Raw genomic sequence first — 17,704 nt, 5'->3', positions numbered from 1 at the left:
AGACTTAACATTTGAGATGTGGAGAGTCTAAACCAGGAAGTGTATATTAGAATATTTCATACCATGCAAACTCATTTCTAAAAGTCAAATAACAAGGAAGAAAAATGGGATTAAGTGAAAGAGATGAGATGGATCGAAAAGTAAATAAAATTAAATTTACAGATAGTAAAAATTAAAATCAGGAATAAGAGTCCACATTTCTAAAAGCAAATTTTTACTGTCAAAAATTGCTTGGTAATAAGAATTAAAGAAGTATTAAAAATTCATTCATACTTGAATGCACGATCTCTAACATTTACTGATATGTTTTGTGTCTGTGAATGCCATGTCTCTCAATGAGATACCAGCACAGCAAAACTTGTGGGGCATAAAGGTAAACCAGACAGCAAATGTCTGATTTCTGGATTTAACTGTACCTGTACGGATGCTGGAAGTTGCAGGCTGATTTACTAAGTGTACCTGAGCTGTGATAGTTGAGACTCAGCATTATTACTCCAAATCTGGGTCCATTAGCACAGATTTTCCAGCTGGTATTTAGTGAGAAATGGAGCTCAATTGCACTAACACTAGCACAGCTGAGATCAGAAAATGTATCACTAAACATAACCGAGTCTGGTCACTTCCGTGCAAGGGTTCTTAATTTCTCTTTTAACACCCTTTCCTAAGGTGGCCAAGGCTTCCCCAAGAATCTCAGCTGAATAAAATTGAATCAGCTCTGATCAGGTACAGAACCTTGGACCTTTCTATTGTTACGGCTCAGTATCCTAATGGGTAGGACAGTCTTCAGAAGCAGTGAGTAGGGCCCTTTCATCTTGTGACTGAATATTTTTGCTGCACTGCCTGCAAAACACAGAATCACAAACGTTATGGCGCAGAAGGAGACCATTCCGCCCACTGTATCTGCACCCGCTCTCCAAATGAGCATCATAACCTACTGCCATTTTCCTGGCTTTTTCACATACCCTCGCTTCTATCCAAATCATCATCCAATGTGCAATGTCCTTCTGAATGCCTCAATTGATCCTCCCTCCACCACACTTCCAGGCAGTGCATTCCACACCCTAACCACTCATGAAAATACTTGCTTCTCACATCACATTTGCTTCATTTGTAAATCATTTTAAATCTCTGCCCCTCATTCTTGATCCTTGTACAAGCAGGGCCAGTTTCTCACTGTTGGCTACACCCCAGTACTGTCACGATTTTGAAAGTTGCAGCCAGATCTAAAAACATGAAAAGGATCCTTGGTCTTGATGCCCTTTCACTGAAAATCGAAAAGGTTTTAAGAAATCAAATTTTTTCCCTTATCCTCACAACCATTACTAGCACTTACTGATGCCTCGGTCTTCGTGACTATCTTCATCTCTCTCGTCTCGATCATTTTCTAGGTTGGACATTCGCACAGACATTTCTGTTTTAAAAGAAAATTCAGATGGAAATTACCATTTATATTAGTATATTTTCATGAAAAATTTTCCTATCAATATTTTTCCTTCTATTTACAAGGAGATTAGGACTGCTTTCAGCTAGCAAATTGTTTTGCCACATTGAACCCATTCTGGGACCTGTGCCAAATCTGAAGGGTGTTGGAGATACTGTAACACAAACAATGAAATGGAAGAATTCATGGAGATAGTCCAAGTGAACAACCAGACAACCTTATTGCAACACTAAGCAACAGCACTGCTTTCCCATTGCTCTAACCTTGCTAACAGTCAGCTCATAAATCTCTTGTTCCGGGTGATTCATTGGCTTACCAGGTAGTACCATTACCACCAGGAAACAACTGAATTCCAACATTCCTTAATGATGATGGATGGAAAATTCTACTACTTTTTGGTTACTTGGGTTTCATAAGCTAGGATAAGCCTGTTTCTTCCTCTCTAGCAAAAATCATTTCATCCATCATATCAAACATTCCTAGCTGAAGTTTACACATATCAGACTATATTCTCTAGAGGTTGCCACTTCCTGCAGCTTTCTATCATAAACACATTTTCTTCGAAAACCTAGAAAAAATCCCAGTTACTGTCCTTACCTTGCGCAGCAAGGGGGGACATGTGCTGGTGACTCCTCCGATGGATCTGGTGTCGGTAAGCATACACAGCCAGAACAAGCACCATGATGCACCCCATGATCCCACCAGCCACAGGTCCAACTGGGGCACTTTTGATCATGTTCAGTGCTATGACCTCATCTCCTAAAATTAGAAATGTGATAAGTTATGAACAGATTGTTTGACTCAATATCTGTACAAAAGTGTAGGCTCACACAACAGCTTTGAAATAACACTCCACTTAACTTGAATCCAACACTGGTTCAGTTAATGATAGTCCATTTCCCAAGAGATTATCTCAGGCCTTATGTCACAAGAACACAAAACAATGCTAGGGGCATTTAAGAAGAAGTGACACCCAAGCGTTCTAGCATTTTGTCCACTACAACAAAAAGGGATGGAGATGGGATTAGTGATCTTCAGACTGAAGAATGCAGTCAGGCTCGCAAGCTTTCACTGTGGATGGAGTAGTATTGAGCAGAGTCCTGACTGGCAGCTGGCAGCTCCCCTGGCTGTGAAAAGGATTTGATAGATGCTGTTGAGGTTCACTGAAATATATGGTTGTATTTTAAACCAGGCTTAGGAGCCAGATGTCCAGATCACGTTGAAACAGTATCAATGGTGGACTATGGCTTAAAAGCACAAAGGCCCTAATTTGGTCAAAGGCAGGTTCAGTGCCAAGGTGGCAGTGCTGGGTGCTCCATGGAGACAGGAGCTCTTCCTGGAACAGGAGTTTCAATGGAAGATGGCAACTATATCTTGGCTTGCTATTGCCTTGAAGAATGGAGCAGTAAGGAAAGCACAGGGACAACAGCCTCAAACTCTACTCTAGCGCTACTTAATTCACTCTGCTCAAGCAATGGTAGCAATGTATCACTACAGGAGTGCAAGTGACTACACTTCTACTGCAAGATGTTAAATCAGCAATTATAATAAATGACAGTTCCTTTGACAGGCTTAGGGTTAGGATTGCATGACTGTTGTGAAGTTAGGTGTCATATGATTGTTCACCCTTTCTTTTCTTACCTTTGAAAAGTTGATTACGTCCCTCCCCAGACCTTCAGCAAGCTCTTCAGTTAACCTGCTATGAAGAGGGTCAGAGGGTGTCTGCTCTCTCCAACCCCAGCCTCCCTTTAAAACATGCCAAGAAAGTGTTGGAGAGCTGACGCCTGAGGCCATCTGAGATGCTGTTTTTAAAGTATGCCCACACTCATCCTCACCCTCATGGGCAAACAAAAATCCAGCTCATGGTCACTTAACAGTAACATAGGAGGGTGGCTGGTGATTGTGGAACTTTTTGCTGTTAAGGACTGACTTCTTTTTGAGAACAGAGTAATAAAAGAAATTGAAATCACCAATGTTAAACCAGCTTAAATAAACAAAAACATTCATTTGTTGCACTTTAGGCATAAGGAAGGTCCAGAGTATCTGGCCAATAGCAAGTAAACATTATAAACTAGTCTACAGCCTGTCCCGTGGGTTAATCATGCAAAATGATAGTCTGTTGCTGTGCTTATTGCTAGATCAATGTTTGGTAGATTTTGGCTTTGAGCTTTCTCTTGACGTGGAGTGTTGTGAATATCCTGTTGGTGGTGGGCAGCAGCAATTATCAGATTTATAATTTTGTTTTTCCTATGATTTAGCTAGAGCAAATGAGATATTTTTTAGGGCAGAATTAGATGCTAGAATGTCCACATTAGCTGGGTGGCAAAGTGCATTTTCACCACATAATTGGAATAAAGTAATGAGTATAACCAGGAGGATCTCAAGGTCCCAAAGAGGTGATACTGTCAGGTGTATCACTGCACCACATCTTTAGACAGATAGGCTGGATTTGACTTTTTTGACCCTGGTTGAAAGACACGAAAGGCTAATTTTCTCCAGCACTCCAGCTGACTGTGGCATTCCATTCGAGTCAGGTTTGGGCGTAATGTTGGAGGAGGCAGATTCCAATGCTACAGTGGAGACAGGTGAATTAGCTTAGCCAAGTTATATCGTTGGCTTTGAATTGTGTTGCCTGATGGATCTGGAATTTGTTTAAAGGTTTGAATGGCTCTGTTTGTAGTAAACCTTGGGAGCTTATGAACAACCTCATCCTATCAAGACTGCAGATTCCCATTCTGCACTCCACTTGGACGTGAAGTGATAGCTTAATCTCCCCGAGTAGGGTGCCTAAACAGGAAACAAACTCTGCCAATTACCTCTGTTCAGAATTACAAGATAAATTTTAAATCCTGGTGAGAATAGCACTTGTACCATGCAATATCAAGAAATGGGCTTTACTTGCTGGAAAGAACAAGGGTTTCAGCCAAGATTAAAAAGTTGTACATATGTCAACTGGGATGCGCTACACTCCAGGCTGAAACAGCTCACCAATTACTTACATAGCCTAGAAAACATGATTGCCAGCAAATTGGGTTCCATAACAAAATGTAGCCTTACAAGTGAGTTAAGGAAAAGAAACAATAACAGGGATACGACCATTTTCATGTTAAGAAAGGTGAAAAGTTTTAAAGGTGTATTTAATTAATTGAACATTTTAATAACCTATTTTATTTGAAAGGAAGAATCTGTGCAAGCCAACATGTGAAGCATGTGCATGTATTAAAACCAAACAGTCTCAATTGCAACTGGATTCAACAGAATAAACTATGTGACACTTCGGTTTTAAACTACAGTAATTAGTTCAGGGAACCTGTCCCATCAAAGTCACAATGGGATAACTGTTCTCCCATAAATGAAATGCCCCTCTTTTCAATGGACAGTCTAATTCCTGAAAAACCAGACATCAATTATTATCGGAATGTTAGTATTCAGTGTTACTTGCTTTTTTGGATACCTTCATATTGGCCTAGAAGTAATGGGATAACATTCCTACAGATTTGACTGGTTATTTCAAAGATGGTCAACAATTCATAAAATAAGTGAGTAATTGTGTTCTGTTTCTTACACCATTTGACCATTCTTATAGCTCAATGCATAGTAAGAACCAGGAGCAGGAGCAGGCCATCTGGCCCATCAAGTCCACTCTGCCTTTCAATAAGATTGTGGCTGGTCTTTTCATGGCCTCAGCTTCACTTATCCACCCTCTGACCATAACCCTTAATTCCTTTACAGTTCAAAAATAAGCTTAGCTCTAAAAACATTCAAGGAGGAAGACTCAACCACTTCACTAGGAAGGGAATTCCACAGATTCATAACCCTTTGGGCGAAGAAGTTCATCCTCAGCTCAGTCCCAATCTGCTCCCCTTCATTCTGAGGCTATGCCCTCTTGTTCTTGTTTCATCTGCCACGGAAAACATCCTCCCTGCTTCCACCTCATCTATTCCATTCATAATTTCATATGTTCTATAAGATCAGCCCCCAGTCTCCTAAATTCCAATGAATATAATCCTCGTCTACTCAATCTCTCCTCAAATGCTAACCCTCCCAACTCTGGAATCAACCCAGTGAATCTGCTCTGCACCCCCTCCAGTGCCAGTACATCCTTTACCAAGTAAGGAGACCAAAACTGCACAGAGTTTTCCAGGTATGGCCTTACCAGCACCCTATACAGCTGTAACATAACTTCCCTGCTTTTAAACTAAATCCTTCTAGCAATGAAGGAAAAAATTCCATTTGCCTTCTTAACTACCTGTTGCAACTGCAAACCAACCTACTGCAAATAATGCACGAGGACACCCTGGTCCCACTGCATAGCAGCATGCTGCAATTTTTTACTGTTCAAATGATAATCCTTTTTACTATTATTCGTAACAAAATGGATGACGTCACACATGTCAACATCATTCGCCCACTCATCTTAGTGTCATCTGCAAACTACACTACACGAGGTTCCCAACTCCAACTCATCTATGTAAATTATAAACAATTACAGTCCTAACACTGATCCCTGAGGGACACCAGTAGTCACTGATCACCAACCAGAAAAGCACTCATTTATCCCCACGCTTCCCTTCCTATTAGCATGGATAGAGGATTAGTTAACTAATACATTGCCTGTAACGCTGTGCACCTTTATATTATGCAGCAGCCTTTTGTGCGGTACCTTGTCGAATGCCTTTTGACAATCTAGATACATCCCATTCTCACAGCACTCGTAATGTCTTCATAGAATGCCAGTAAATTAGCCAAACATGACTTGCCTATCATGAACTCATGCTGCGTCTGCTCAACAGGACAATTTCTATCAAGATATCTTGCTATTTCTTCCCTGCTGATAGATTCAAGCATCCTTCTCACTACAGAGGTTAAACTAACCAGCCTATAATTCTCCATCTCCTTTTTTAAATAGTGGTGTCACATTGGCTGTTTTCCAATCTGCCCCAGAATCCAGCAAATTTTGGAAAATTAGCACAAGTGCATTTGCTATTTCTCCCACCATCTCTTCTAGTACTCTGGGATGCATTCTGTCAGGGCCAGGAGACTTGGCTACATTTAGGTCCATTAGCTTGCTCAACACTACCTCTTCTGTGATAATGATCATTTCTAGGTCCTCACCTACCTTGGTCTCCTTGACATCAATTACTGGCATGTTATTTGTGTTCTCCACTGTGACAAATGACATAAAACACTTGTTCAATGCCTCAGCTATTTCCTCATTTCTCATTATTAAATACCCCTTCTCATCCTCTAAAGGACCAACGCTTACCTTAGCTACTCTTTTTCACTTTATATATTTATAGAAACTTTTGCAATCTGTCTTTAAGTTATGAGCTAGTTTACTCATAATCTCGCTTCCTTTTCTTTATTGCTTTTTTATGACTTTCTGCTGATCTTTAAAAACCTTTCCAATCATCTAGTTTCCTAATGGTCTTTGCCACTTTGTATGCCTTATCTTTCAATTTGATAGCATCCCATTTCCCTAGGCATCCACTGATTACCTCTCTTCCTACAGGCCTTCCTTTTCACTGGTATATACATCTGCTGAGCACTTTGATAAATTGCTTTGAAAGTCCTCAACTGTCCCACCATAAAGTCTTCGCTTCCGACTCATCCCTCATCCTATCGTAGTCTCCTTTGTTTAAGCACAGGACCCCAGTATTCGATTTTATCTTCTCACTTTCCATCTGTATTCTAAATTCAATCAACTGTGATCGCTCCTTCCAAAAGGATCCCTAAATATGCGATCATTAATTCCTCCTGTTGCATTACACAGGACCAAATCTAGGATAAGGTTCCTCCCTCGTTGGTTCCGTTACATTCTGTTCAGGAAAACTATTGTGGGTACATTCAATGAACTCCTCCTCAAGGCTGACTAAACCAACCTGGTTCGAGTAATCGACATGTAGATGAAAATACCCCACGATAATTGCCATACCATTTTTACAGGCATTCATTATTTCTTTGTTTATTGCCCGCCCCAACGTGATGTTATTATTTGGTGGGCCTATCGACTACGCCTGTCAGTGACATTTTCTCCTCAGAAATTCTAACTTTCACTCAAATGGATTCAACCGTATTCTCCATAGAACCTATAAAGATGTCATCCTTAAATACCAGAGCAACACCACCTCCCTTACCTTCCTGTCTGTCCTTCTGCAGTGTCTGATACCCCTGAATATTTAATTCCTAGTCGTGACCATCCTGCAACCATGTCTCCACAATAGCCACTACATCATACTCAGTGGCGATGATTTGTGCCATTAACTCATCTGCCTTGTTTCAAATGCTACGAGCATTTGGTAAAGTGCCTTTAGGCTAGTTTTTATACCTTCTTTTTGTATTCTAACATCTCCATTAATGATATCTCCTGAGTTTTCCTTCCTTTTAACTTCTTTCATAAAGTTCGATATAGTTCAATCCTCCTGCACACGTTAACCTGCTGCTTTCCTTTTTCTATTTACTATTATACTTCCTGTCATTTTCCCCTTTCCTTCCCTCCCCTCAATTCACCTGTTTAAGGTCCTAGTGATCACCATATTTAACCTTTTCACAAGAACACTGGTTCCAGATTAGTTCAGATGGAGATCATCCCAGTGGTACAGATCCTTCCTGTTCCAAACCTAATGCTCATGCCCTATGAAGTGCTTACCCAGAGCAGGCATGTCGTCTATATATGGGCTCTTGGCTCCCACAATTCCTCCAAAGCATTCTTTCTGGGAAGCACAATATGGTTCAGCCAGATGCGTTTTTCCATCACTATCCACCATACACCATTCACAATCCAAAACGCCAAAACAATCTCTGAAATACAAAGAAAGAGATCAGTCTTTAATGATTCTTGCTAACTAATGGGTTCAAAAACACCAAATTGCCCTGATAACTCCCCTGGGTGAGCCTGACACAGTTGAGTACCTCTAAGCAGATTGATGGTGGGAGTAAAAGAATTGAGCTAATTTTATCCTCCACCACTGTCAACGCATCTTCCAGAAAAGTTCACAGGGGACCAAGCAGAAGGAAACCTTGCTAATTTTTCACATTTCACAGCCCACATTAGCATTAATTCAATCTGGAAGCCGTGGCAGCATTACCCAATTGTTTGAGGATAGTTGATGCTTTATTTTAAGAGCAATGGCAGCTTGGTTATTTGATAGCATCGTCATCAGCAGTTTCTCGACTTTTATAGGAGCAGTACAGATTTATACGCCATCATTTGCTACTGGTGCTATTTTTGCTTTCATAAGAGTCAGTAACTTGTCCAAAAATCAGACTCAATTTAAAACAAGAAAACATTTAAATTTACCAAAAGACAAAAGGTAAGAAAGAAAAAAAAAAATCTTGATTCACTGCAGTTCCATTTAATTCGAAAATGATTCCCAGATTTCAAATGATGTCACGGTCAAGGATAAAACAACCAATCCAATCTCTTGCAACTTCTGTCAAAAATTAAAAGATATTGTCTCACACATCTCAGGCTCAGGGATTTTGACATTGTAACATTACCCGCTCGATGTCCTTTGGCTGCATCTGGTGTTAATGCACTGAGGGAGGCTTTCCTGTAGACTGGGGTCAAAGGCAGCAAGGGTCAGTGGCTCCTGATGTACTTCACAACTAGGATTTCTATTTTAATTAACAAAAAGTCCATTACTTATATAGCAGCATTTGCTGATATATTTACTTCAAAAAATTATTCAGCGTATCATATCTCTCCCTGATCTCTCAAAGCGTTGATTTCCTGCTAAGGAAGTATTCTCAAATCTCAGTAGCAGTACGGTACATTGGCAAATCATGCAACGACTCAATTATATTACAATTGCACTTTCAAGAAAAATTGTGATGTGTCTTGCCTGCTTTCAGCATTGGTCAAGTTGCCAGTACATTCATTCACCTCCAGGGGGCATTCACAAGGGCACTCGCACTCATTCTGTTCCATCCTGAACAAAAACAAGATACTGCTTATTAACTACAAATAAAAATTCATTGCAAGAGAACAAAATTCTCAGGTTCTCAACAATATTTTTCTGAACAGATATATTACTGAAAAATCAAGTACCATGCACCTCTCCTTCCTTCTCACCCTCAAAATGGCATGTTGCTCATCCTGATCAAAAGGTCGGCTCAGAGAGAGATCTCAACTTGTTGGGCACTATTTCTATAGTTATGACCCAATGTATTGTAGCACTCTAATCTTAGAGGCATGAAAATTTATAATATTCATTATTGCTCTTAGAAGTTTATGGAGACCGATCAAGAAATCAGAGAGGGTGGTCTCTAAGCATATGGGATTTTAGGCATTAAAAGTAGGAAAATCCAATAGATCCAAGTCTAGTTGCCAAGAAAGGTACTGTAGTGCATTTGCATTTGAGCCACAATTTGTGCAGTTTACGGTGGAGCTGGAATCCAGATTTCCAAGTCATTTAGCATGTGAAAACATCCAGATAGCAGAAATTGGGTGCACCTCCTGTCTATCGCTCAATTCCCAAAAGTACTTTTGAGTTGTGACTGTAGAAATTCACTAAGAATTCTTACATCAGTCAGATATCTGACAGCTGATGCCGGCAGTATGTGGATGTTCTAAATGCCCTGAAGAATTTCTGTCTCATCACTTTTATTAAGACTTCAATGCTCACACCCACGAAAACCTCATCACCAGTGTTTCTACAGAGACAGGTGTCAGAACCAAAAAAAATGCACTTCCAGAATTTTAAAATTTATTACATTGAACTCTTAAACGTATGTATTTGTTACCAGCAAGAATGTCATAGCTGAAAACAACAGGAGGCATATGTTTGTATCATAGGACTTACTGAACACTAGTTATAATTTATTAACTGCTATGTTTTGTGTAATGTTGTACCCTTCATTGCATCATTCTATCGAGGAGCACATCACTGACCTGTGACAGTTCAGGCAAAGTCTGTCCACCATACTGCAGGCACAGAAAGCAAGTGCATCACATGTTTCATTAACAATTCCAAGAAATGCATTGGTGCCAGGAATCCTCGTTAATCGGTATTTTGAACAATGGCTACCATGGACAAGGTTGGTCAAATCACCCTATCAAAAGTAGTACAAAATAACATGAAGATACCGAAAGCTTACCATAATCAATTAAATTCTTCCAACAGCACAGAAAGAGTTGGCCAGGTTGACCAGTTCTTGTGCAACACAACTGAACTAACAACCCGATAATGACTGTAACGACAATTACAACACAATTGAATTAAGGAGAAGAGTGGGACAAAGCTTCATATTTTAAACTTAGGTAAGGGTAACTGTGAGGCCACAAAAGCAGAGCTAGCTAAATCAGACTGGCAAATTAAGTTAAAAGATAGTTCAATAGAGACGCAGGGACAGGCATTCAAGGAGCTATTTTAGAATACACACTAGTTACGAGAAAGAAAAATTCTAAAGGGCCGCAACCGTCAAACACACAGCCATGGTCATCTAAAAAGTGATGATAGCATCAAACTTAAAATAAAAAGCAGACGCTACCTAATCAGTTGGTAGGATTTGCAATGCACTGCCTGTCTGATAGGGTGTTGGATATAAATTCAATAGCAGCTGTCAAAACAGCAATTGGATGAATCTTCAAAAAAAAAATGCAAGATGCGGACAGGGCTGCTTTTTGAAAAAACTACTACAGACTGAAATGGGGTGAACAGCCACCCTCTGAACCGTACTAATCTGTAGTACAATGAAGGCGTTTCAGACATGAGAAAAACCTGACTGAGCCTATGATTGAGCTCTGACACTGCTAGCAGCTCAACAATCTTTCCAGCAGCTTCTGAAGGTAGGACTTTCTCCAAAGTGAGGGGTGGAAATCCCACTGCTTTGCAGTTTAGCTGCTCTCCCATCTTACTGGCGCTGGGTGCAATTACATGGCACAATCCAGTTTCTGGCTGATATGCCTAGGCTTCATTGCCCACCAAATTGGAGTTCCTGATTTAATTGGCATGACTGTAGGAGGAAAGCCCATGTATCAGACGAGAAGGGTGCCCCATCACCTATTATTGTGGCATAAGAACAAGGGGAGAAAAGTTAATCCAGGTGCAGTTCTATGAAATCTTGAGGGGAAATGAACAGTGTAAGTGAAAGAGAAGAGGATCTAAAATATCCCATTAAGATAGAAAACCCTGGCTGCGCTGCAAAATAAGTATTTTCAAAAAGTCATTAAACAACCTAATTTTGAAGATTTTAACAAACCTTTTTCAGCCGCAGTTCGCAGTCTCAGTTCATTTTCATGGATAGTGATCAAATGGTTAAACTAATCTACGGAAACAGTTCTCCATTTGGTCCTATTTCTAACAGACAGACTTTAAAAGCTGACTTACTACAATGCTGGTGTTAAACTTGTAGAATCGTTGCACTGTCCGGTCACTGAAGCTGTTGCAAAGGTTTTTCTTCACAAAATTTGGATGGTTTAGAATGTCATTAGCCACAAGCGGTTCCTGGCATGAAAAATAATGGAAAAACAATTAGCTTGGATTTTGTCATAAAATTATACTGGGACAACTACAATGTCATATTTCTAACAGCAAGGAAATAGCTACCTCTTGGAATCACAACCCAATGCACCTCACCCTATTCAATCATCTGTCACACGTCCCACCTCACCCTGCCCCCCGCCCCCCCACCGCCAAGGAATTTCCAAGCATTGTTTGCTTGAAATATGCAATGTGAAGAACCCAAATCAAACTGCTGGTTTTTCAAATGATTGGTTCCAATTATCCACAGGGATATTTCTGGATCTGAACTGCTTAAAACCACACAGCTTATCACTATATTACATTGGTATGGCTTTCACCATTTGCCCACAGAGGACCACTGTATCAGCTGGAACAGTGTTATTCAAAATAAAGTACTGACTAGCTACAAGTGTGGCTGTGCAGGCACTGTGTTGAAGTTTATGAACTAAGTTTAATGTAATGCTGATGACATACAACACAGATAGATGAGCTTCATATGTAGATTTATTAAATCTACCACCATAAAGTGAACCAGGAAAATCACACATAACAAGCAAAACACTCGCATGCTCTGCTTCTAGTCTTAACATTTTATCAACAAATAAACCAAAGTATTTAAGCAGTCTGCAAGTAAATAAGCACCAAGACCACAGATTCAACCACTCTGTTTATTATTCAATTTTTAAATGTACTGTTCATACATTTGCAACAGTCATTGCTGTATTCCAAATTAGCCGCATCTGGTTACAGGCTACTGTGGTGAATTAGAGAATAAAGTCATGGTGTTATTTGTTGTCACTGTGAAAATGTCAAGCCCAACTGAACAGTAGGCCTCTTTAAGACCAATCAACAACAACGATCTGAAACTATAGCCGGCTAATTCTGGGATTGGATTATCGAGCCTACCGCAAAAAATTCAATCCATTCCAATATTCTAGCTCCAGGCACATTATTTTGGACGTAAATCAAGACCAAACAAATCTCTTTCATGTCTTCTTCAGAAGAAATGTACAGTTTAATAATAGTACTCATCTACTGTTTCCTTTTAAATAATAAAAAAAAGTGTCACCCAAGGATTATGAGAACAACACTGACCCTCCAAGTCAGCCAATCTCTAAAGTGACCAAGGACTGACTAGGTTCACTGGCAATTGATATGATGTTCCAATATGCATTAAAAAATTAACCGCTTAAAAAACTAGTACCTTGTGGGTGATATGTTGTTGCTCCACTGGAGCATGTCCTTTGGGGTCAATCAACGTTGGATGTGCCAGGAGATAACCTTTATCCTCCATAATAAAGCACCTAATGAACAAAAGACAAATGTACAGCAGAGCTTCCAATATCTAAAACAACTTATCTTTTAACATTTAACAGTAAAATGCTTTTCTTTCTGCAAGTTCTGAGCAATTTTTAAAAAAAAGCAGAGACCCAGATGATCTTCATTTTAAAAAGTTACATTAAAGTGAAACATGAACAAAACATGTCCCAGTCTGAACAAGCAATATACAGCCTCCATCACTGAACTGGAAAATAAAAGTACATGCCTGTGAATGTAAACGGGCATTCCTACAACAAAAAAAGGTCATTGTCAATGCTAAATAAAGATGAATTACAAGTGATTATTTTAAGTAGTCTTTTTATTGAAGTCAAGCCTTATTAACTTGCAGAACTCCATGCTGGAATTACCTGATTTTGTTGCCTCCATCTTGATTGCAGATGGGTAATAAATCCAAAAGAACCTTATAGAAGTATCGTAGAGTAAAGTCAACACCCATCACAGCTACAGCATGTCCTGGTGCTGACAGCGATCTTTGGAGAAGGAAATAGCATTAATACTTTGACAGATTTCTCGCAAACATCCATCAAAACAAAAGGTGCATTTGGGCTACTTTTGCCGCATTTCATTTCTGTTTAGCTGAAATTTGTCAGGTTTAATACAAGTCATTCTTAGACAATTATATGGAAATCTACATGCAATAGAAAATACCATACTCATAGCAAAGGCTAATGGTACTGCTATGTAAGAACAAAGACCAAAGAAAATTACAGCACAGGAACAGGCCTTTCGAACCTCCAAGCCTGCACCGATCCAGATCGTCTATCTAAACCTGACGCCTATTTTCCAAGGATCTGTGTCCCTCTGCTCCCTGCCCATTCATGTATCTGTTTAGATAGATCTTAAATGATGCTACTGTGCCCACCTCTACCACCTCCGTTGGCAATGCATTCCAAGCACCCACCACCCTCTGTGTAAAGAACTTTCCACACATATCTCCCTTAAACTTTTCCCCTCTCATCTTGAAACTGTGATCCCTAGTAACTGAGTCCCCCACGCTGGGAAAAAGCTTCTTGCTATCTCAGTTAATTGTTTAAAAAAAAAGAAACACTAAATGGACCATCTGATGATATTGGAACTTGGTCAGCACCCATCAGGTTAGTTTCATGGAGAAAATAAAGGTACGTCACCTTCCTGAAGATCATGTTAAAAAATAAGACCTTAGGATTTCAAATAAAGCTTCTGGAGGGTTTTATTTTGTTGAGTTCAATGATCTATCTCAAACTGTTTCACTTAAACAAAAAAGAAAGGTTTATTATGCATCTTTAGAAAGACACTGCTCACCAAACAGATTGTATAGTATTAGTGCCATGATGGATATTTAAAATCTAAAGTTTACCTGGAAGAATGAATAGTGTGGCTGAGAGTCACCACATAACCTGCTCCTCCAACATCAAGGTATGGGCCAGTAAAGGTAATCAGAGCTGGGTTAGCCATTGCATGGAGATACCTAGAAACAACAGTACAATTTCACAGGATTAAAACAAACTTAATCAGTACAATATTTTATGCACAGAATTCAGTCCTTTTAAAAATAGGGCAACAATTTCTTTTTCCTTCTGGCATGTTATTTCATACCATCCAGCCTCCAGCCATCCACTAATACTGCTCCCAGGGAAGTAAATGAGAGCCACTATGTTACCAGTCATTTTCAGCATTCCCTCCCCTGCAGAGGGGTAAACTCTCTCAGTGCAAACTCTGTGCCAAAACAGATGTGGCTGAGATAAGCAACAAAGTCCCGGGGCACCACATCCATACACTTTGTTCAGAGTATGATTGGTTTGACTATCAACGCATTAACAAGAAAAACTGAGGGGCCATATAACTGGCCTTAGTGTTTCTGAGCAATAAAATGTATTCCCAGCTCCAGATTACAGCAGGGTAGGTTAGTGAATAGTAATCCTACCTAATGCCTTACCACTTGCCTCAGCCAATCCCTACCCATTTATACATCTACGTTCATCTAGTCACTCACGCACCAATTCACTAGAATAATGAAAAAGTTGTCAACATGCCCTAAAGCTTTTCAGTGTGCTAGTGAACACTTGCCAAGATATGGCAGCAAATACCATAAAACGCGAGCATCGCTTCTGTGCGGACTGACTTCGTTGATGACTCTGAGGCTTCCTATGTTGGAGTTCTACCGCATCTTCTATTGGAAGACTGGCCAGAAAAATCAGAGAAAAGCAAGTGGGTGATTTTCATCTGATCAGTATTGAAGAGAGATTCCAACCCCTCATCAGAATAATGGAGCTTGCTTGAGGTACCCTTGCAGCTAAATAGCTTTCTAACTTCCAGTGCCTGCGTTCACAATTAAAGAATGACAAGTTTGAGTGAGCTACCAGAAAGGAATCATTCTGCAGAAGAATTTACACTTTGAAGGATGAAAAGGATAGTTTTCGGTGGGATTAGAGAGTTGGAGCAGTGTGCAGCTGAAGAATGTGCGCAGAGTAGGTAAAGAAATATTTTGAGGGCAATTTGTTGTATGAAATAGTCCAATTACGAAAGGAAAGTTTTACTACTTTCCGGTTACGTAGGTCACCCCAGTCACAGAAGAAACAAGGAGCACATCCACTCCATTCTTAAATGGAAAATATGAGCAGTCAAAGAAATTACTGAATTTAAAAATCAAATAATCTGCGATGCAACATCAACAAAAAGGTACTTTAACCACATATATGCAAAAAAACATCATTAATCACTTTAGTCTAAAGACAGGCCCTGTAGACTGTGGCAGCACTCAAACACTTTATTTTAAAATAAAGAAACTTTGCTTTTCAGGCAATCTGGAAAACACTTCCTGTGGATCCTGCAAAACTCACCACTGTCTCCTGGTGGGATCAAATGCTTTATCCATGAGAGAACCAGGGTAAATCCGGAGCACCCCATTGGGCGTTGCTATGTAACGCCGAACAATGTAACTGTTCAGGATACCAATTTCCATTTGTGACATCCATTCATCTGTTACGTGACTGGTAGCCATGACTTCGTTTCTGACAGAGGACTACACACAGGCAGAAAAAAAAAGCACACACACAGAAGGCTTCTTAAAGATATGCCTGAGAAGTTTCAAAGCTGTGAATCAATCCTGTTAAAACGCCTTTTAAACAGACTGTATAAAATTGTAAAGACAGTTCCCTCGTAAATTGAAAAAAAGGATTCTGTGCAGATTTCAGTGTTCCAATTTACCCAGGCAAGAGAAATATAATTTGCCCAATTTCACACAAGTGCAAACCTGATATATTTCCTGTTGTGATTTTTTTAAAATTCAGAAACCTAGCAAGGGTCAAGGGTTATAGTACCAAGTTCAAAAAGAATTGGAGATTAGGTGTGATTAATCAGGAACTATGATTAGGTCAGGCATGAGTTCTCAAAGCATGTGGACTGAAGGAGAAAAGACAGACATGGGAAAGTAAGACGTACAAGAATGAGATCATAGGTAAGATTAAACAATTACTACAAGGAACTGCACTTTTATTGCAGAAATAAAATAAGGAGAACGAGGGCATGTATAAACTTTTATCCCAAAATGAACAAGAGGAGAAAGTCAGGGAAGGTGCCTGCATGAACAGTTCACACAAAATTGAGCAGATGTGAGAGCACGTTCCTGAGAACAAATAATTTCAGTACAGCTATTCCACTCCTAGTAATGAATGCGGTCAGGGAGAAAGAGAGCTGAATTTCCATGCTATGTGCACGTCATTCAGAAGTTCAATAATAGATTGTGTTGTTTTGATTGCATCTGCACAGAATGTTTCCAACTCAATGACACTAGGCGATGGTCAGGGCTGTAACAATTTTAAATGAAGAATTAAAAGCCAATACAAAAGCGTATTACACAACAATCAAGCAGCACTTGTTGATGGTCAAAAGCAATAATGAACAAACCAGGGTAAGAGTTCCTAACCAGAAACAAAAAGTGTTAGGAAAGCTGAGCAGGCCTGGCAGCATCTGTGGAGAGAAACCAGGGTTAACATTTTGGGTCAAGTGACCCTTCCTCAGAATTCTTAACTTTGGGAGTAACTGATTCAATGATGCAAGAACAAAACTGAGCCAGTTGGACTGGGACAAAAAGGTGGGCAGCAAAAACTGCGGGTGAACAATCGGCTAACTTCAGAGAAGACATGATCTGTCACAATCAAGATGAATGAAATGAACAAATATTTTTGCTTCTATCTTTATCTCAGGGGTGACAAAGAACATTCCAGTAATCGCTATAAATAAGCAATAAGGGGAAATCAGGTTTGACTAACCTGCTGGAGATTTTATAACAGAAGATGCCACTGAGGAAAATGCTGTTGATGGATGTCCGTGGAATTTCAAAAGGCATTTTATACATTTTGCTCAAGACTGTTGAGTGGCAGTTAAAACGTAGGACATAAAAGGGTCAGCAGTAACAATGGGATTCAAAACTGGCTGAGTGAAAGGAAATAGAAAGCAGTGCCCATGGATATCTTTT

The 17,704-nt window shown here is 39.8% G+C and overlaps 1 protein-coding gene across 4 annotated transcripts in view; it reads right to left on the bottom strand.

Annotated features, from left to right (window-relative positions):
- cachd1 (cache domain containing 1) overlaps positions 1–17,704 on the bottom strand; it is a 160,095-nt gene that overhangs the window by 18,759 nt on the left and 123,632 nt on the right. For 3 of the 4 annotated variants that reach the window (XM_048539532.2, XM_048539534.1, XM_048539533.1), the window contains exons 16-26: positions 16,068–16,249; positions 14,585–14,695; positions 13,596–13,718; positions 13,112–13,211; positions 11,773–11,889; positions 10,335–10,495; positions 9,286–9,372; positions 8,942–9,058; positions 8,091–8,242; positions 2,039–2,200; positions 1,334–1,411 (exon numbers count right to left, since the gene is read on the bottom strand). In XM_048539532.2, the coding sequence (XP_048395489.1) occupies positions 1,334–1,411; positions 2,039–2,200; positions 8,091–8,242; positions 8,942–9,058; positions 9,286–9,372; positions 10,335–10,495; positions 11,773–11,889; positions 13,112–13,211; positions 13,596–13,718; positions 14,585–14,695; positions 16,068–16,249 (1,390 nt within the window). The remainder of the gene's footprint in view (positions 1–1,333; positions 1,412–2,038; positions 2,201–8,090; positions 8,243–8,941; positions 9,059–9,285; positions 9,373–10,334; positions 10,496–11,772; positions 11,890–13,111; positions 13,212–13,595; positions 13,719–14,584; positions 14,696–16,067; positions 16,250–17,704) is intronic. The other variant, XM_048539535.1, reaches the window with a different exon arrangement.

This window comes from Stegostoma tigrinum, chromosome 8 (genome assembly GCF_030684315.1).
Source record: "Stegostoma tigrinum isolate sSteTig4 chromosome 8, sSteTig4.hap1, whole genome shotgun sequence".
NCBI lineage: Eukaryota > Metazoa > Chordata > Chondrichthyes > Orectolobiformes > Stegostomatidae > Stegostoma > Stegostoma tigrinum.
This window is presented reverse-complemented; position numbering and strand designations above follow the sequence as displayed.